Genomic DNA, 21708 nt, shown 5'->3' with positions numbered 1-21708 from the left:
GGACTGGATAAGTCTTTGCTGTGGGATGCTGTCCTGTGAAGTGTAGGATGTTTAGCAGTATCCCTGGCCTCTAACCACTGGGTGCCACTAGCAGCCCTGCCTCTAGTTGTTACCATTGAAAATGTCTCCAGACAATGCCAGATGTCCCCTGTGGGGATCAAGACCACCTGGATCAGAATCTCTGGTCTAGAAGAGTAGTTTGGTTCAGCCCTTTGTTCGAAGTCATGGAAGGTCAAGATTTAACATGGATTAAAGCAGAACTGCTCTGAGGGGGAAGACCCCCCCTCCCCGCCCCAGTATGGAGGACAGAACCCTGCCCATTGTCTTTGTTACTCAGGCCTAGTGCCTCCTTCCACTTTATTACAAGGAGGCACCATGCATCTTTATCCTCCAGACAGTGAAATAAAACTCATGAGAATACTTTGCTTGTGAGAAGCAAAGGCCAGAACACCTGTTACATTGTTATTGATCTTTCTTCCCCTTCAGGACCTTAACAAATAAACTATTGTAGAAAGCGTTTTATCTTTATCTTATTATTCCAGTCTTTTACTTTTTGCTTACTGTCTTTTGCTTTTAGTTAGGATGCTATACATGTGTTATATTTCTATAGATGCTTATTTTAAGAATGCTGTGATCTAAAGAAGAAAAACTGTGGAATGCTATAGCTTGCATCTGTGATTAGAATCTGGCCCTTTATTCAATGGTATTTGAAACTAGGCCCCAGTGCAGGAACTGGAAGAAATGTCTACTGTGGGCACGTATTATCTTTTGTGGGAATGCTTTACTTTTTAACTGGAGCTGCTACTGTAAATGAACATTTAGAACAATGAACTTAAAAAAAACAATTGAGGAATGTGTCTCAAGTGTTCTATAATGGAACACTTGTTTTTGATTCTGTGGCTCACAGTAAAAGACTTTAGTGTTTAGAGCTGTGTTTAGTAATGTGCAACTCAGATTTGTTTCATGAAAAGATGGTTTATGGCTTGCAAATGGCACCCTGAATAAAGTTTTTTTGAAGCAATTCCTTCACTTGCCCTTGACCTTCAAGCCACAACAAACTCTCCTTTATGTGTCAGCGTCTCGTGCTGGACTTTGGGGCTGTGCAAATTAGTTAATTTGGCATCCCTGCGTGTTGACACCCACCACAAAGATCTAGCCTATGAAAACACGAAAAATGTCGTGGTCTTCATGATGACTAGGTCAACACTCACCATTATCAAGGTTGCATTTATTAAAATCCTTTAGCTGGTGGTGGATGTAGGATAAGGATGTGAACCTCTTCAGCATCCTTTTTTGAGTGTTTCCCATGTGCAGGTTTCCTTACTTAATATAACATCTCAGCTTATTTTCTATTGAAGAGAGAATTTGGTGTCAGGGACCTACGAAACCATACCCATTCCAATCTCTGAATCAAAGAACTTGCCCTGTGTTGACTTTAAATTTTGTCTTAACTAGCAGTAGCCAACTATTTTTTTTTTTTTTTTACAATCAAAAACATAAAAATACTAGCTAACGTGAAATATAACACAGCATGTTTGACTACTGAATATCCACAGTGAGCGTTACACATCTTGATCAGGTGATTGCTTTCAAAACTTGGACCAGCTTTTAGCCATTGTTAATCATGTGAGCTCTTGTTACGCTAATCTTAATTTAATGAAGTTGTGGAGGCTTCCAGGGATTTGATGCCCGACCTCTTAATTTAAAGATTCATTTCTGTTTGCCGCATCATCGTGCATCATTCTGCAGTCCTTGCTGGCTGCCGTGTGGCCCACGGATCCCAGTAACAGCCTCGGGATGGGGTGGGAGGGTATTGGTAGAGAAGCAGAATTTCATGCCCATCCCTTGGCTCATTGAACCAAAGTGTGCACTTGAACAAGATCCTCAGGTGATTGGTTTACACGTTAAAGTTTGAGGTGCACTGCTAGGCTTCAGAGCATCAAACAGGGATCCCCTCTTCTTATACGACTTACATTTATTCCACTTACATCCTCTACTACCAAGGCCCAGATTAATTTGCTCCTATCTTGGGCACAAGCTTGATGAAGCAGTCATTTTACCTCATGACACTGAAATACCTTTGCCCAACAGGAGCCTTCTGTGCCTGGGGCAGTGTCATCCTGTGGTTCTCATGTGCTCTCATTTGAAAGGGCGTCCTGTGGGAGATTCTGGCTCCTCGAAGCAGCTTAAGATTGGGACAAACTTGGATTTTTGCATTGTGGGCTGATTTTTTTTTTTTTTCTGGAAAGTTTCACTTAGGTCTGATGGACATAAACTAATGAAACTATGTGGTATTTTTAGCCTATTGGAAGTGATGTTAGTTTCCAAGTCTTTTCTTTTACTCTCTGTATTTCAGTTATATATTTAATCACGTTTAAATACCTTTTATTTTGAAGTTAATTAAACAATTTAAAGTTTCTCATGCCTTTTTCCACCTGAAAACCTCATCAACTGAGTTTCATAAAACCTTTGTTAATGTTAAGTAGTCATCTCCAAAATAACCTTATTCATTGTTAATAATGGGAGAAGAGCCCAGAAGCCCTGCTTGCTCACCATTCAGCTGACTACTATCAAAACAGTTAAACTGTGTTGAATTAGACAGGATTAAGTTTACAGTAGTACTTGAAAAAAATTCTGTGAATCGTAGGAATGACTCTTTCTATGAACTTATAAAAAGACATGGAAGCTTTAGCAGCTTATTAAGACTCGTGTTAAGTAGTTTCTATGGAAATTTTCTGGACAGAAATGTCATTGCTACAAGTTGTATTTCTAGGATTTATGGATGTCAGATATTACATTTGTTTTATTTTTTGGCTTGAAATTATTTTTCTGTCACTTGACCACACATCTGTTTCTCTCCTACCAGCATTTGGAAATGCCAAGACTGTAAGGAATGACAACTCCTCTAGATTTGTAAGTATTTGTATAAGCATAAGTGTTAACACTAATATTTAGCTCATGTGTGTTTAAACAACCAGTAGATGTTTAATATTTCTTAATACACACATTTAAAAAAGAAGAAACCATATTGAGACATAGGCTAAAAGTTCTATAAGGACTATTTTTCTGCTTTCTGGAATTTTCCTTTTTAATTCTTCTTGGAGTGACAAGCTATCTTTTTTTCATGTTTTCTTGTCATCTATCAGAAAATTCCATGAGCAATTTCAATGAGGCTGTTTAGAGTAACTCTTTACTCATGTGAGTTTTGATATTTAGAAATCATAATTAAGACTCAGAAATTCCATAGAAAGAAGGGTAAACTAGGTGTCAAGCTTGTATACTCTACAGCTCTTGTCCGTTCTTCAGTGGGACCAGAAAGGATGGAGGTGTATTCTAAAACTTTATAGGTGTAAAGTCCGTAAGTTTGGCAGCTAATGAGGGGTGTGGGAGGACTGACTAGTAAAAGCTGAAGCTAATTGGTGTTTTGAGTCTGGCCGAGTTGGAAAATGCTGATTCCCATAGTAGAAACCTTTCCAGCCTCATCTCCCACCTCTGCAGTGTGCACTCTGGCACATCAGCCCCTGGGTCTCCCCGGCTGTGCTGCCTTCTTTCCTGCCTCTGGTCTTTACAGGGACACACACTGCCTGGAGGCAGCTGGGGGAAATATGGCGAGTGTGATGGTGGCATTTTGAAATCGATGGGTTTTTTTCTATAGTTGAGCCCATTTTATAAATTTCATAATAAAAGATCATTTACTTTATAAGCTGTCTTCTCATATACATTACTTGGGACCATTATTGATGACCGTCTGTGCCTCGCTGCCACACACCCTTCCTGCATCCCCACACCTCCACTCCCCAGCTTCTTTTAGCCCCCTTTTTGCTTTTTTCTCATTAGCATTTTCCTGTGCTTAAGGCATGCAAATGACCTCAGGTGGAGATAGTTTTGATACATTGGAAAGTGGAAGGCTAAGGTTCCTAATTCCAAGGCAGTGAATTTTTCCCATTGGATTAGCCCCTTAAGGTGTTAAAACTGATGTGAGCCATGCCTTTTCCTGTTGTGGTAACATGACTAATCTCATTACAGAAATAGAATTAGACGCAAAGTGTGGGCAGATAGAAGTAATTCCAATAGATCAAGCTTCTTTATAGCATAGAGATTTTATTTTTGCTATCCGCAAATCTCATATACACACACTTTAAAAAAAATACTTGCAAATATATTTAGTCTGTAGGCCATAAAAATACAGAAAACCTTATTGCTTAAAGAGTCACCAGTACTTAGAGACATTGGAAAATCTAGCGAAAGGCTTGGCAGGTGATTTGGCTTGTTAGTAACTTCAGAGAAATCCTATCATAACACGGGTATTAGGATATGAGATTAATTACTTGATTATAGGCTAAATCATTTCATGCCCAGTTTTTAGTAATTTCTCTGCTTTGTGGGTGTGACTTTGACCAGTAGTATATTCAAGTCTATGTTATAATATTATAGTAGGACTCGACTATATTTTAAATTACTATATATATATAACAGAGGTTTATGACTCCAGGGAGATTACATTTCCTTCAACTGTGTTTGACGGGTTAACTCCGAATAAATTTTTTGATCTCTTTGCTGAGAAATCTGGGAGACCTTACACCTCATTGTAGCTGACAGTGTGGACCACTGTTGCCATGGAGGTGCCTCACGGTGACCCTCACCCCAGCACTTTAACTTGGCATATTGAGCTTCTGGTAAGAGAGACTCATTGCTTTGGGGAAAAAAGAAAAAACAGTTTAAGGCTTTGAAAATCACTGTTCTCGACTAAGGACTTGGGGGGTGGATTTTGTTGAGCGTCTGCGGTGTGCCAGGAGCTGAGTGGGCACTGCAGGGTGTGGGAGAGAGCGCTCCGGGGTCCAGAAAATCCCATCACCACTCCTCTCATTCAGTAAGAATAGAAACACAGACACAATTCATTCATTTGTTTGAAACCTCCAGGTTTTCTTTTGAACATAGTTAAACTTAGGTCTCCCTGCATATCCTCTTGCAGCCTGCAGTCTTTTCCCCACCAGTAGCCAGAGTAATCTTTACAAGCTGCCATCCCCTGCCGGCTGACAGCCTCTGCGGTCCCCTTACACCTAGAATATAGCCCAGGCTCCCCTGAGCCTCCCCACGCAAGGTGGGCCGGCCCAGTCTTGCCCGGCTCCCTGGGCCTCAGTCACACAGGCCTTTGTGACCGGCTTCCTGGACTTGGGCCTTTGCTGTTACCAGTCCTTCTACACCATGCATTCTGTCCCCAGATCTTTGTATGGCTGGCGTCTTGTATCATTTAGGTCTTATCTCAGATGTCACTTCCATGATGCCGTCTGTAGACTCTGTGACTTCATCCCATTTTCATTTTTTTAGGCATTCAGCAGTCTCTGGAGTTACTGTGCACCTCTGCCTCTTGTTCACTGATGTGGCCCCAGGAGCTACAGCAGGGCCGGTGCCATAGTGGACACTCAGAAAACATTGATTTATTAATGAATGAATACCTTTTTTTTTTTTTTTTGCGATACACGGGCCTCTCACTGTTGTGGCCTCTCCCGTTGCGGAGCACAGGCTCCCGATGCGCAGGCTCAGTGGCCATGGCTCATGGGCCCAGCCACTCCGTGGCATGTGGGATCTTCCCAGACCGGGGCACGAACCCATGTCCCCTGCATCAGCAGGTGGACTCCCAACCACTGCACCACCAGGGAAGCCCTGAATACCTATTTTTAAGAAGCTTATAAACTAGTCAGGAAAAATGGACATGGCTGAAAATAATTATAACACAACACATAAACTAGTAAGTTCCCCATGAAAAGTATAGATGAAGTGTTATGGAAGCTCAGAATAGAGAAGCTGGAGGAGTCCGGGGCAGGGGACAGTCCTGAGTGGGTCCACAAGATTTAAAGAAGCCAAAATGAGGTGGCAAGCAGCAGGAGCTGGCAGTACAGCCTGAGAAACTGAGGAGAGAAACCAGTGTGGACCTTCATTTGCCAGAGTTAATGGCCAGACCGGGGAGTCTGTGAATGGAGCCGTGGGCCGGAGGGCTGGGAAGGTGGGTCCGGGCCCCACCTGGAGGGCCTGGAGTAGCAGGGTCAGGGTCTCAGGCTTTATTTTGTAGGTGGTGGGAAGCCGCTGGTTATTTGTGAGTAGTCTAGTGGCAGGACCAGAACCAAGCCTCTGGGGAGTCATCAGTGTGGGCATCAGCTGAGTTCTCCGTGTTGTGCAGGGGTTTAGCCCTGGTCAGCTTCCTTTTCCTTTCTCCACAGTGTTTACTCTACTCTCTTCAAACCTTCTATCCTTTACTCTCAGCTGATGCTATTATGCCTGCTTCACAGAAATCATCCTCTCCCAAGCTCTCAAACCACGTTAGCCCCGCTCCTTGGCACCTCCCCTGTCTCCATAGCAGTATACGTGCTCCCTCCTCACGCTTTTCTCTCTGCACCTGTACTCTAGATCTGTCGCCTCCTTTGCCCAGGGGTCACCTGCCATCACAGTTATCCCCTCGCATACGGTCATCCTCTGACTCTCTTGTGAAGTTCCTCTTTCTCCCTCCTTCATGTCTGCTTTGCCTCCAGGGTCCCCTTGCATCCTAGACAGTGCCGCTCTCCACTCAGTTGCCTGGGCCACATTCCTGGACTTCTAAATTCTTGAACACCCTCCTCCTTTCTAACCTTCTCCATCCAACCATGACCAGTCATCGTGACCCTCTGGGTAGGTCTCAACTCTGTTTACTTTCCTCTTTGGCTACTCTGGCGTAAAGCCCACCAGTGTTTCTCCCCTAATTGCTGCCACCTCTGTCAGCTACATCTGATAGATCCTTTCCAGTCCATTCCACACTAGCCAGAGTGATCTTGTAAAGAGGCAAGTCTGATCATGGTGTCCTTGGTGAGGAACGTTTAAGGACACAACTTGGCTGTCAGGAGAAAATGTCGGTGTCATGACGTGCTCTGACTTCCCTCACCATCCTCACGGATGCCAGTGCTTATGCCTGCTCCTTCCTGATCCCTTGCCTCCTTGCCTGCCTGACTTCTCCTGCTACTTCGCCTTTAAGCTCGGGCAGATCTCCTCCTCCCCCTCTGTCCCCTGTTCTTTGTGCACAGCGCCATGATCCCACTGTAGGATGTATCCCTGTACGTGGTTATGTCCCATTTATGTTTCAGTTCCCCCCCAGACTGTAAATTCCTTGAGGGCAGCAGTGATGCCTTGCTTTCCCTTGTGCCTATGTTAATGTCCAGGAAATGCTTGATAAACATTTGCTTAATGAGCAAGTGAAGACTTCCAAAGGCCAGATGACCCATGACAGTGAAGAAGGAGGAGGCAGGGGAGCATGCACGAGCTAATAAAAAAATCGCAAATTACATTGTTGATTGTGTGCCATGTGATCATGTTTCTCCTCCCTTACCAGTATTTTGAAAATAGAATTAAAGTAATTCTCTGGGAGAATTATTTACAAACCATCGATCTGACTAAGGTAGAACATGAAACAAAACCAAAGACTACTTATTAGATCAACACACCCTTTTGCAAACAAAAAACAGCTCTCAGGGGGCTTCCCTGGTGGCGCAGTGGTTGAGAGTCCGCCTGCCGATGCGGGGGACGCGGGTTCGTTCCCCGATCCCGGAGGATCCCACGTGCCGCGGAGCGGCTGGGCCCGCGAGCCATGGCCGCGGAGCCTGTGTGTCCGGAGCCTGTGCTCCGCAACGGGAGAGGCCACGGCAGTGAGAGGCCCGCGTACAGCAAAAAAAAAAAAAAAAAAAAAACAGCTCTCAGGGTTATTCTGATATACTTGTTACTCTTTAACCAGACAATCCAGACCCATTCTCTAAAAATCACAGTGTGAGACTCCATGTGTGTTTCTGTGTGTTTAAGTAACCATCTATAAGGTATAATATGAACATGGGTTATATATTTCTGTATAATCTAGATTAAAAGCCAAAGAAAGTAATAATGATCAGCCTTTGATTCTGAGTTGGTCACACCACATAATCATGCATTTGATTTGAGTAAAAAACAAAAACAGAACTTGAAGTCTTCCATTTTATCCACCGTCCAGTATGTTTGGAATGTCTAGCCATGGCTTAAAACATACTTTGCCTATAAAAATGAAATAATTTATATTGCCAGCTAGTGCATATTCAAGGAATACTAATTTTCCCTGTTTTTATTCTTGAATTGAATACACGTATCCTTGAGAAGTTTGAAACATATCCAGAAGTCTTATTATGGCTGAGAAGATCTATTCTTAAATTAGCAATGAGATATGCTCACTTTGAGCTAATGGGGTATTTAGTATGAATTATTTTTGGAGGCACATTGTTTTGCATCATGGTTACATAAACTGTGTCTTTCTTAATTACATTTAAACAAATGCATAAAGGGCTTATTATGCTATGCTTTAAGATACACTGACTGAATATTTTGAGGTGAACTTGAAAACTCATGAAGTCTTTCTTTGGCAGGGCAAATATATGGATATTGAATTCGATTTTAAAGGCGATCCACTGGGAGGAGTGATAAGTAACTGTGAGTATTTTAAAGAAGTTCAGAATAGTAAAACATATATTTATAACAGAATATTTTAGATACTTGGGTCTTTAAGAGATAGGTTTAAGAATACATTTCCTTTTCTTATACTTAAATTTTTAGCCTATGCATTTCAGATTGTTTTATAATATTTAATTTCTAAACTTTTTAAAAGATCACTTAAAGTCTTTGCCTTTGAAAAACTTTTTAGAAGTCTGCTAAAGAAATAAATATTAGCCCAACTGTATTTTATATCCTATAGGTCTTCAAGCCAATCCAGTAATAAAAAAGATTCTCCAACCGTTATTTTCTTTAACAAAATTACTCTATGGTTAAAAACAAAATATAAATAATAATTGATTTTAATTTAATGACTTTTGGGGTAACAGTTACCCGATAAAATGAAAAACCTGTACTTCAAATTTTACTGTGAGAATTTTGTCTTCAGTGTGTTTAAAAAATTGAAATGTGGTACACCTGTTAGGTAGAGACAGATTTATTAGCTTTCTTTAGTCATGATTTGTGATTGTAGAAGTGAAATGTTCTCTGGCAAAGGTGAAAAAAATGAACAAAATCAGGTGAGGTCTACTTAACAGCTCCAGGTCCAGAGTTTTCTCAAGTGGGCACAGTGGTCAGTATCTGTTGTAGATAAGGCCCCTTCCTCCGTGCTTTGGAGCTTCAGTGAGTGTGGCACCGCCCTGATGTCTCTGCTCCTGTTGATTCTGTAGCTGCAGTTTGGCAAGGATACGATGACCACTCAGAGTTAGTGCACCTCCCGGGGAAGCTGCAGCCTGGTTATCCGCTTGTTTTTTTGAGGGCCACACTGCTGACCCCCCCAACCCTGCTTCCCCTGGCCTTTTCACCACCCTAAGATGCTGTTCGGATTGTTGGAATGAAAAAAAATCTAAGTTTGTACTAGATTAAAAAATAACAATTGGCTCAGGTATCCAAAGCGCTGCTTTTTGCTATAGCGGTGGCATTCTTTCTCCAAATGAAATTTTATTCCAAATATGAAACAGATGAAATGAGGCCTGATCTGGTTAAAGAGGAGATAAGCAGCCAGAACCCCTAGACCCCCAGGTGGCCCCTGTGATCTTCCAGAGAAACTCTAGAACCAGAAGGATGCCATTTGAAAGTGAGTGTTTTTAGAATTTGGGCAAACCATGCAGCTGAATTTAAAAAAATTTTTTTTAATCATAGTTTGTAGAGTAAACTTCTAGGCCTAGAGTTTCTTTATCTTGGAAACTATAGGATTGAACTGGATGAATTCCATGGTTCTTCCCATTTCTACCATTTGTGGTTTTTAAATAGTTTAATTTATTTATTTTTTTGGCTGCGTTGGGTCTTTATTGCTGCGCGCGGGCTTTCTCTAGTTGTGGCGAGCGGGGTCTGCTCTTCGTTGCGGTGCACAGGCTTCTCGTTGCGGTGGGTTCTCTTGTTGCAGAGCACGGGCTCTAGGCGTGCAGGCTCAGTGGTTGTGGGTCGCGGACTGTAGAGTGCAGGCTCAGTAGTTGTGGCGCACAGGCTTAGTTGCTCCGCGGCGTGTGGGATCTTCCCGGACCAGGGCTCAAACCCGTGTCCCCTGCATTGGCAGGCAGATTCTTAACCACTGCACCACCTGGGAAGTACGGCAGGCGGATTCTTAACCTTTGCACCACTAGGGAAGTCCCAAAGTAGTTTAATTTATTATTTTAGTTTGTGTGCCATGCATTGTTGGGATTATACATATTTGTAAAAATGTATTATTATTGGAAAAACGTCTTGAAGAGGAAGTTTTAATCTGAGGTGAAATTGGCTAGGATGGTACTACTTATGTTAAAAGGTTTTAACTGTCAAATAAGGAAACAGAAATACTCATGCAAATCATATATAATACCACCAAAAGCAAGTGATTATAACCCTGCCAAGTTTGCTACGCAAGCTTCCTTCACAGTATGTGGCAGCTGATGAGAGCTGTATAGGAAAAGGTATGCCTCAGTTTTAAGACCACCATTTTTTTTTTTTTTTTTTTTTTTGTGCGGTACGCGGGCCTCTCACGGTTGTGGCCTCTCCCGTTGCGGAGCACAGGCTCCGGAAGCACAGGCTCAGCGGCCATGGCTCACAGGCCCAGCCGCTCCGTGGCATGTGGGATCTTCCCGGACCGGGGCACGAACCCGTGTCCCCTGCATCGGCAGGTGGACTCTCAACCACTGTGCCACCAGGGAAGCCCCAAGACCACCATTTTAAGGAAAGATTAGCTTTTATTCTGAAAGATATTTATAACACTTGCATTTTACAAGACAAATTAAATTTAGTTATTGAGTAATACACTATTTTTAAGATGAAGCTACATTAACTTTTTATTATAGAACATTCTAGAAGGATTGAACCAATATTACTCTTGAGGACTCTAGGAAAGTATTTAAGGATGCCTTTATTCTAAGTATTAGAAAATAACTTGGATTTTACATTTTGAAGTTTCAAGTTTCAAACAGTAATGTCTTCCTGTCTCTAATTCTTGCAGTATCCATGGAGAATAAATAGTAAACACCCAGTTCCTTTCCAGTGAAGATTAAAAACCATCATGAATGAACGTCATATGGTTTTTGTTACCATTTGTTCCCACAATGAAATTATATTGAAATTTGTGGTAGTGGGAACACCCTGGTATTTTAGAGTATCCTTTGCTTTGGAAAGGAAAGGGATCCATTAGTGGTGAGAGCAGGAAATTTCACCCCGAATAGAGAGAGGACTGACTCATAGGTGGCCACAGGGAGCTGCTGCCCGCTGGCTTCAGGGGGTATAAAGCAATGGGTAAGCTCACTCTTGTTCTCTGCAAGCTGCCAAAAGTTAGCTTCTCGTACCCAGAAAAGGAGACAAGATTTGCCATTTTGTAGGTCGTCTGTTTTGTTTCCTTTTCCAGCAGCCGGCTAGTAAAAGCATAGGTCGTTGTTGGCTGTAATTATTACCTTGAAAAAGTCACAGGATCATTTGAGCCAGTTGTGTACCCAGGAAGTGGGGAAAAAAAGCCCAATAGCTTACTCTCTCTTCCTCTCTTTCTAAGAGAGGTATGCTGTAAAACCTAAGTCTTGAACTCATTTGAAAGCTACAGTATCTCTGAAGTGAGTATCATTAGGAGAGAAGTGTTACAAAAATAGAAAATGTCAAACATTTACTTAAGTAGAGAGGAGAAAATATGGAAACACATCCAGATGTTTGGCTGATGTGAGGTACTATTTTTCCTACTTTGTTAATGCTTGTGGGTCTCATAAAATTTATACATTTACATTTGAGGATCTTGGATCTAGTGTTATGAACTTGAAATGTTTGGAAACCTGTTGCTTTTATTAATAGTCACAGATACTTTCTTATAGTTGTGGCACTAAATGGCAATTTAGACTGGAGAAAATCTGGTACAAGTCTCAAGGGATTTTATCTCCTAAAAGAAGAATAGCATAGAGATATACTAAGAAGAAGCCTTAAGATTTCAAATGTGCATATACCTGCGTAAACTGTAAGGATGGGAGACACGGCTGTCCTGTTCACGGTAGTGTATCAAGACCCTGGGGTGTTACCTGATACACAGCAGGTGCTCAGTAAATGCTGGAGATGCGGATGGAATTGGTTAAATATAGGCAGGCTCTACATTTTCCTGCTTTATTATTTGGCACATATCCATGAGCCTACGTACGCAGTTGTCAGTGATTTATCATGTGGTTGCCGATGTCTAAACAAAAAGACAACAAGTTACTTAATTCTCTCTGCCTCCATTTCTTTCTCTTTGAAATGAGGTTAATAGTACTGATCTCATAGGGTTATGATGAGTTGTAAATAATTTGTTAACATCTAAAGCACTTGTAACAGTGCCTGGCACGTAGTAAGCACTCAGTAAATGTTTGCTTCTTTTCATTATTGTATATTTATTTGTTGATTGTCTCTAGCTCCTAGCCAAATATATACCCTATAATGACAGAGACTCATTTATCATTGCTAAATGATAGCAACTAAAATAGTGTCTAACATCTAATATATATTTGTTGAATTGACTAATTAATAATCACATAAGTACCTAATGTACAATAAGCACAGTTTGACATAAGAGAAATTTATTGAGAAATAAAGCTGCTTCTTTATTGGGTAAGTTTATCTGAATATTCTATGTTAATCATTTAAAAAAACTTTTTCTAAATCCCACAAAGGCAAACAAAGTTATTGGTAATCAAGCACCATCTATCACTGATGCCTCTGTTCAGCTTGAAAGAAGTAACCCAATCCTGTGGTTATGAAGGAAAGCAAACGTTGACATTGGTGTGTGGCCCACTTATTATTACTGCCCAATACACCACCCCAGACTTAGTGGAGTAAAACAACGGCCCTGTTATATGCTCTTGGATTCTGTGGGTCAAGAATTCAGATGGAATTCAGCAGGGTTGGCTTGTCTCCATGACATATGGGACCTCAGCTGAGAAGACTCCAGTGATTGGGGGCAACTTGCATGAATGGGGGGGTTGGAGTCCTCTGGAGGCTTTGTCACTCATGTGTCAGGCTCCTGGACTGGGATGTTTCAAGGGGTGAGCTCAGCTAGACTGTTAACTAGAGCCATCTATGTGTGGCCTCGTGTGATTTGGGCTTCTCACAGCAAGGAGGCTAGATTCTGAGAGGGAGTGTTCCAAGAGGGAACATCCTGACAGCAAGTGTTCCAAGAGAACCAGGAAGAAGCCTGAGTAGCCTGGGAAATCGTACAGCATCACTGTGACTCTGTTAATAAGTCCATGTGGGCACAAGCTTGCTCAGTTTCAGTGCTGGGGAATGTAGATTCCACCTCTCCCTGGGAACAGTGGGAAAAGAATTCGTGACCATTTTATTTTAACTAACCTAAAGCTGATAGATTGTTTTCAGAAATGACCACAATAGTTTCTTAGCTTGTGTCCACGTGCTTCGGTAGTCCCCTCTCTCAATGACTTAAGGCTTGGCCATGAGATTTGTTTTGGTCAATGCAACAATTTGCACACGTGGCACAATGAGAGACTCGAAAGTTGGTTCTCTACTGGGACTTATCCTCTCTTGCTTCCCTGGGGAGCTCATGACCACCATGTGCGTGAACCTGGGCTAGTCTGCTGGGTGATGAGAGGTGCGTGGAATGAACCAGCAGACGTGTGAGTGAGGGCACCTTAGATCAGCCAGCTGCCAGCCAACCTGCCAGCAGAGATCAGCCAAGCTGGCTTAGATCAGAGGAGCTACAAATCTGACTCTCGGGCTCATGAGCTAATAAGTGGTATTGGTCTAAGCTGGTAAGTTTTGGGGACATTTGTTATGCAGCAGAAAATAACTTGAGGCAGAGGTCTAATAGGTAATATCCTTTCCCCACCCAGTTTGGAAACACATGAGAAATAGGCGCAGGAAATAAGCTGGAGAGGAAGCAGCTTTGTTACTGTAGAGGCAAGGTTGAAGAAAGCAGCTTTTGGTTTATCACCCAAGAGGGTGTGCTAGTAGTCCTTTGGCAGGTTGGCAGGCATTGACAGCACCGAGCAACCCCTGGCCTCTCCCTGTGCGCGTTGCCCCATCTGTCTTACAGCCTGGGAGTGGGGCTGAATTTGTGCACAGTGTGGGGAATGAGGGGGCTGAGCTGTACTTGCATGCCCATTTCTTCTTCCAAACTTCGCTGCTCAGAGGAGTCTTTCCTCCTGCTGAGGAGAGGAGTGAATAAAGGGCTGAGAAGCTGGGGAGTTCATCTCATGAAATCCTCCCACATGGAATCATAAAGCAGGAAGAAATGCCTGCCTTACAGGGAAGGTGGAGGGTAGAACAGATTGCTCTGAATTCTTTTTCTTTTACATTTCTTTTGAATTTACGATGCAGTTAATTTATGTGCTGACTATCTCAGGGCATGTTGTTTAATCCTTACGTATGGCACATTCCTGCCATTTTGTAGCATATGGAATGTAAGTTTACCCTTTTAAATTGTTTGAGAATTATAGCTTTGTTCTTCCTTTTATATCATACCTTGGGTTTAATTGATGATGAGTGGGTGACTGGGAGCAAAACTATGTTATAACACTTCCTAAAGGAAACTCTGATCTGCTTTGTTTTCTGGGACTATGTATATGTGTGATATATATATATATATATATATATATATATATATATATATATATATATATATATATGGAATTGGGGACTTACATGAGTCAGTTCTCAACAGCTAGTGACTATTCATCAGTAAACAGTAGCTGTCTTCTTTAGGGTCAAAATTCATCAAAAACTGAGATAATTTGCCTAGTTTGTAATACAAGGCTGGGCTTTTTTTTAGCACTTTGACATTTAATACCCCTAAAGAAGACAGAAATAATCAACCATCGGTTGTGAAGTATCTGTAGCAATAAAACTGAAATTTCAAAGAGTAATTCTGTTACTCTGTAATGGATGGTTTTATATAAAATTAGATGCTTTCCTTTGTCTCAATTTTATTTTGGTGTTCTTTTTTACACAAAAATTTGTTTACCATGAAAAAAGACTACATGTTTATCATGAAACAAGACTATATACCAATACTATAGAAGAAATCAGGGGTTCAAGTATGTCTAAATTAACCTCAGATTAAGAAATGAATCAAGGTTTATTAGAATAGTATGTATAATAATAAGGTATTATGGACTAGATATTTCATTAATTTTATTTCAGGGTTGGGTATCAAATTGTAGATTCAGATACATACATAAGTTACTTTCCAATTATTAGATAAACTTTAAATTTGTATTAGAAAAAAGTCTGTTGTGAAAATGCATATATGTAGGCAACTGGATCCTGATTTTAAAAATTGCATTTAATTAGGTAGATAATAAGGCAAATTTTCTTAGCGTTTTAAAACCCAAGTTGATTTTTCATGTGCAGACACTGGGAACCCTCTCACAACTTTTCATGTAACATGTCCAGCTATCACTGGTGCTGATTTATAACTTCAGGACTCTGACTCTTTTTTTCTTTTCTTTTCTTTTTTTTTTTTTAGAAGATGTTGTGGGTAGGAGTTTATTAAATAATTAATTAATTTTTGCTGTGTTGGGTCTTCGTTTCTGTGCGAGGGCTTTCTCTAGTTGTGGCAAGCGGGGGCCACTCTTCATCGCGGTGCATGGGCCTCCCACTATCGCAGCCTCTCCTGTTGCGGAGCACAGGCTCCAGACGCGCAGGCTCAGCAGCTGTGGCTCACGGGCCCAGTTGCTCCGCGTCCGCGGCATGTGGGATCCTCCCAGACCAGGGCTTGAACCCGTGTCCCCTGCATTAGCAGGCAGATTCTCAACCACTGTGCCACCAGGGAAGCCCCAGGACTCTGACTTGATTTAAAATTTTAAGGTGCTTTCTTAGAAATGAAAATGCTGCATGGAGGTGGAGGTAGGGGAAACACTGTCCTGTCACGGCACGCCAGGTGTTTGAGGTCTCTCAAAGCCTGTAACCTGCAGATAGACAAAGGTCTGTGTGAGACCCCGGCTGAGAGAGAGCCCTGGGGTGAACACCTACCTCTGCTTTCTGTAATACACGTGCACAGTGAATGATTTGTAAGAAGACATTTGCCCCATCTTTTTTTACTTTAAAGCTTGTCTTTAGTGAAACTTCCTAGTTCTCAATCTTGAGGGTTATGTTGTGTATTTCCAGAAAAAGTATAGAGTTGATTTTAGAATATATACCCCAATATAAGAGCAAACACTAGTTCATAATCCAAGTTTTCCACTGAAATTACCATCAGTTATGCCCAGTAACTCACTGATTATTTGACATTTTTTCTTCTTCAAGACAGCGGAGTCCAAAGGGAGATAAATTGTTGTTACTTAGATTGCAGGCCCTTCACTATTGCTAACTGTATCATTTCACTTTATTAAAGGGACACAAATCCGTTGGAAGAGCCTTCAGTGCCATTCAAACACTTTTTTCATCATGTGTATCTCTGAGCAATTGGAGAGCAGCAGGGTCCGTCGTGTCTGCATCTTGGGCTTCCATTGTCGTTCTGGCCCCACTGGCAAAACTGAGACAAAGCAAATTCTTCCATAAGCCTTAATCAAGAACTTGGACCATTTCTTCTTTTTCGGGAAAGGAGATTATACATAGAGTAAAGAAACTTTGATCGGGCTTCCCTGGTGGCGCAGTGGTTGAGAGTCCACCTGCCGATGCAGGGGACACGGGTTCGTGCCCCGGTCTGGGAAGATCCCACATGCTGCGGAGCGGCTGGGCCCGTGAGCCATGGCCGCTGAGCCTGTGCGTCCGGAGCCTGTGCTCCGCAACGGGAGAGGCCACAACCGAGAGAGGCCTGCATACTGCGCAAAAAAAAAAAAAAAAAAAAAAAAGACTTCCATCTCCAGCAGGTGCAAACATGGACATTTTACTTCTGTCATATCTTATGCCATAGGGAGGTTGTCCCAGTGCCCAGGAACATGTATATGCTGTGGACTGGCTGGTAATTAGTCAAAACTAAGAAGACCCCTCAGTGATGGTCTGATTCCGTTAATAGTCAGGTGGCAGTGTCATGGTGGAGTTGGTGGGAAAGTTCTGATTCCAGAGTTTCTCTGTCCCTACCCATTGCTTTTCCCCTTTAGAATGGCTTAATAGGTTTATCTTTTCCCTTAAAACTTAACTTTATATAAAATTTGATATGAACTTAAATTTATATCTTGAGGGTTCAGGAATGTAGCTGCATTGGAATATATGGAGGCTATTATACTCTCTTCTCTACTAAATATCTGGCATATCCTATACTCCTTTTTATTAAGTCTTGTTAGTAGAGGCACAATCAGTGGTAGCAGAAGAGAAGGCTGTGCCAGTGTTTTGCTTTGCCTTAGTTCAGGGGCACATTAAAGTGTTCAGGTGGCAAGTCCTTATAGTGAATTGAATTTATGTTCTGTACCTTGAGTAATTATTTGATATGGCTTCATGTTGTTAGATTATGTTGGTTGTTTTTTTTTTTTTTTCACATAGACTAGGGAATGGTTTTAAGCACTAGTAAATTATTTGGGAGCAAACATTTTCCCTGATTACTGTTCTGCCTAGAAGCTTGTAACTTACAAGAAAAGTCATAAAGAAATAGGAGGCTCTGGGGTAATCAACAAGGCAGTTTAGATGGTAAAACCCTCAACTGCTTTGTAATAAAACGTTCCTCATTTTGTGATTGAGTTGCTTAGGTGAAGTCATATATTTTATGTAAAGAACAGCCTCAGCCTTTTCAAGTGTTTGTGGATTTAACATTTTTTTTGCTGGAAAATTATAAAGAGCATAAGCACGATACCTTAGTCTCCTAAAGCTTTGCATTCTGGCTTTGTTGCTTAGTAACAATGTGATGTGAGCCTCGTTTTCTCGTCTACAAAATGGGGATTATAAAACCAACCTCAGAGGAGGTGTTCAGGGTTGAATATGATAACAAATGACAAGTACTGAATGCAGAGCGGAAGGTCAGTGTAACTTCCCTTGCACTTCCCCTCCTGCACTTTTCCTTTTAAACGCACGTTGTATTATATTTCAGATTTGACTATGATAGTGATCACTGATAATATCAGCATGTGTGGTGCAAGGAGTACATTGGCCAACATTCCCTCCCACGCTGCACAGGCGAATATTATTCTTTAACTTGGTGACCGTGAATATTATCCTTTAACTTGGTGACTGTTATCTGCTGAATCTTACAGCCATTGCTCTTTCTAAACTCTCCATTGTGTGTGAGCATTTGTTCAACAAGTGCCAAACATGAGGCTGGCCATGTTGCTGATGCACAGTGTGGCCCTGTCAGGTGCTCTGAAGGTGTGATTTCATGTCTTGAAATACCACAGTTTGCTTATGGAGTGTGACTGGGTGAGTGCCAGAGAACAGTTGTTTGTCGTCATCATTAAGGTGCCCCTGTGAGGTGAGGCTGGTGAGGCATGGCGGGATTCTGGGTGCTATGGGGGGAGCCTGGGGTTTGCGGGCTTTGACAGGTGAAAGACACTTGTCTTTTCTCACCCCCATCTCCTGCTCTCTCTCTCTCTCTCTCTCTCTCTCTTTATGTATGTATGTATGTATGTATGTATGTATGTATGTATGTATGAATGTATGGCTGCGCCGGTTCTTCGCTGCTGTGTATGGACCCTCCCTAGTTGCGGCGAGCAGGGGCCACTCTTCGCCGCGGTGCATGAGCTCTGGGCGCGCAGGCTTCAGTAGTTGTGGCTCACGGGCTTAGTTGCTCCGCGGCATGTGGTATTTTCCCAGACCAGGGCGTGAACCCGTGTCCCCTGCGTTGGCAGGCAGACTCCCAACCACTGCGCCATCAGGGAAGTCCTCCTGCTCTCTCTTAAAGGTGTTGCCAGCCCACCTTGGGCAGTGCTGCTGCTCTTGGTTTGGGTGGTGGGTGTAATCAAGAACATGTATGTGTGATTATTGTAGGTCAACAGGAAGAAGGTCTTCAGGTTTGCCGGGCTCATTCCCAGGTAGTGCTGGCACATAGTGGGTGAGCAGTGAGTTGATTGAAGGAATTTGTGCATGAATGGATAAAGTAAACTGGAGCATTTGTTTATATTTTTCATGTAGTCGAGTTACCTTCTTCTAGGCTCGAGGAATTTCCTGTAAGGAATAGCTTCTCAATGAAGACTCTGCCCATGCACTGGGAGGTTTTTCTTCTAAAACTGTGCTGGTGCTCTTAGGACCCCAAAGGAGCTTGGTGTCCATGATAAGTGCAATCATACTGCACTTTTATCCTTACCTGTTTATTCTGTCTTCTGCCCTGGATGTCAGTATTGATAAGTTGATTGAAACCTTCAATCCTTAGAGATGATGACTATTACACAATCCTTTTCTTTTTTTGGCTAAATATGAAGTCTTCATTATTCTCCATCTATGATTTGAGGGCATTGGCAGTCATCCAGCTCAAGTAAGAGCTGGAGATGAAAATGAAAACTGCAGCATCCCGTTCCTAATAATTTTTGTGTTTACATATTTTTGTTCTCTGTCAAGTTTATTTTATGTGTCCTTACAACCCATCTCTTCATTCTTACAAATGGCCTTGTGTGTTTGGAGCACCCTAGGGCTTCTCATTCATCAAATCTATACGCTTTAACTCTACCTAGACTCCTCCTCATGTGCTAGTGTAGATTCCAGAAATACAAATTAAGAAATTCAAGGACAAGTCTCTGTGAAATGGCACATCGTTCTCTCCCTTACTCATCTTTTGAATTATGTTTAGATTTCAATCTGATGGGAAATCAAATGTGTCTGTTCTGTAGAATTAGTGCTCAATAATAGGATCACTGATTCATCATTTTATAACTAAATCTGGCCTTTGCTCACAGAATCCAGACCCTCTTTTATATCACTGGTCAGTGATAAACAGGACTCCAGGCAGGAATATTCTCTGCCATTGTACTTTGCCACCCCCTGTTACGGCCACAGTGGCACCTTTCTGGTTCACTTGCTTGATGGATTTATCCCTTCCTTTCTCCTTCCTTCCTCCCTTTCCTGAAAGCTTGAAAACTTGATAAGGCATCAGATTTACAGGATGAAAAATCATCTGGAATCAATGAAAGTAGACTGTCAAATAACTCCACATTCCATTAAATGAGATCCACCTTTCATTCTTTAAGACTTCAAGAGATCAAGAATGTCTGGTTCACTTATGCCAGGTAGCAGGGCATGTGGATATGGTGGGGTCTGCACTTGGGTCAGAGAGCCTGATTTCTAATCCATCTTAAACTCTTGGACTGTTAGTTTTTTCATCTGTAAAATCATACCTTACAAAAATGGTGGGGAGGATTCAATGAAATAATGTCTATAAAGCACTTAGCATAAAATAAGATATCAAAAATGTTAACTTGGTATCATTATGACTCTTAAGTGAATTCTTAACTGAATGGCTGCATTTCCTTGCTTAGATTTGTAATACTACATATTGAAGAATTTAGTGTCATCATATATTATATAAAATCAAGAGAATATTATTGTAAAAGCTGTATTGTCTTTAATCAGCTTGTCGAATGTATTGTTAAACTTATTATGCATATTCACTATGGTTCAAAAAGAACCTGGCTTGTTTAATTTGGTGGTTTTAGTTAGAGCTGTGCTTCTTCCTAAAAGTAGAACCGAAAATGTAGCTTCTGTTATTATTTTATTAATACAAAACAGAAAATGAAAAAGAAAGTGAGGGGGAAAAGAAAGAAGCATGGTATATTTGAAAGTGAAACTAATACTGTACTATGAATTTGATTCTTTTTCTCTCTAGATCTTTTAGAGAAATCTCGTGTTGTTAAGCAGCCAAGAGGTGAAAGAAACTTCCACGTGTTCTATCAGCTGCTTTCTGGTGCCTCTGAAGAGCTCCTCAGTAAGTCCCTGTTTCTTTTTTTCTTTTTTTTTTTTTAAGAATTTTATTTTATTTTATTTTTGGCTGCATTGGGTCTTTGTTGCGGTGTGCAGTCTTCTCATAGTGGTGGCTTCTCTTGTTGCAGAGCATGGGCTCTAGGTGCGCGGGCTCAGTAGTTGTGGCTCACGGGCTTAGTTGCTCCGCGGCATGTGGGATCTTCCCGGACCAGGGCTCGAACCCGTCTCCCCTGCATTGGCAGGTGGATTCTTAACCACTGTGCCACTGGGGAAGCCCCAGTCCCTGTTTCTATGTTTTAGTTTTTACTCTTGCAACATTTTCCAAAGCAGAAGCGTTCCATACGCTTTTCCTCTTCCTTCTTAAAATTTTCCCATGATTCTGGCTGAAGGGAAGAACGCGATGTGTTGGCTTCTGCCACCTTGCAGTCTTTGTTTGATATCTGTCCCTGGAGTACCTCACCAGGTACTGGGACATGTCTCAGATGGTTTGCTAAAAGAGCTAAAAGTTGAGGGAGGGGCTCATCATCAATTTAAAAAATAAAATGGAAGAATATAATTAGTCCAGTTGGGGAGAAAAAATTAGCAGGGAGCAGTAGATGAATACAATTCTATAAAAACAAATTGCTCAGTGATGATTTAAAAATAGTCGGAAGACATTTGCAACTGATATAAGAGATCAAAGTCTGACCTTTGGATATTTTAGAGAATGAATATAAGTCCATCAGGATAGGCAATAGCTAAGTGATGAAAAGTTTTGAGCAAGTAGTTCAAACAAGAAGAGCTATGGAAAGTCAACACACTTGGGGGAAAAAATCTTCCTTACTAATTATCGACAAATGTAAATTGAAACAGCACTGAAATGTTCACCACACATGTATTAGCAAAAGTTATTAAAGAGGATAAAGCTGGCAGAGTTACCAGTCACTGATCTGCTTA

The 21708-nt window shown here is 41.6% G+C and overlaps 1 protein-coding gene across 3 annotated transcripts in view; it reads left to right on the top strand.

Moving 5' to 3' along the window:
- MYO1B (myosin IB) overlaps positions 1-21708 on the top strand; it is a 185255-nt gene that overhangs the window by 105741 nt on the left and 57806 nt on the right. For all 3 annotated transcript variants that reach the window (XM_060107000.1, XM_060107002.1, XM_060107001.1), the window contains exons 6-8: positions 2867-2913; positions 8412-8475; positions 20678-20776. In XM_060107000.1, the coding sequence (XP_059962983.1) occupies positions 2867-2913; positions 8412-8475; positions 20678-20776 (210 nt within the window). The remainder of the gene's footprint in view (positions 1-2866; positions 2914-8411; positions 8476-20677; positions 20777-21708) is intronic.

Source organism: Mesoplodon densirostris, chromosome 8, assembly GCF_025265405.1.
Source record: "Mesoplodon densirostris isolate mMesDen1 chromosome 8, mMesDen1 primary haplotype, whole genome shotgun sequence".
Classification (NCBI taxonomy): Eukaryota; Metazoa; Chordata; class Mammalia; order Artiodactyla; family Ziphiidae; genus Mesoplodon; species Mesoplodon densirostris.
The sequence above is the reverse complement of the archived record's forward strand: the minus strand, read 5'-3'. Positions and strand labels throughout refer to the sequence as shown.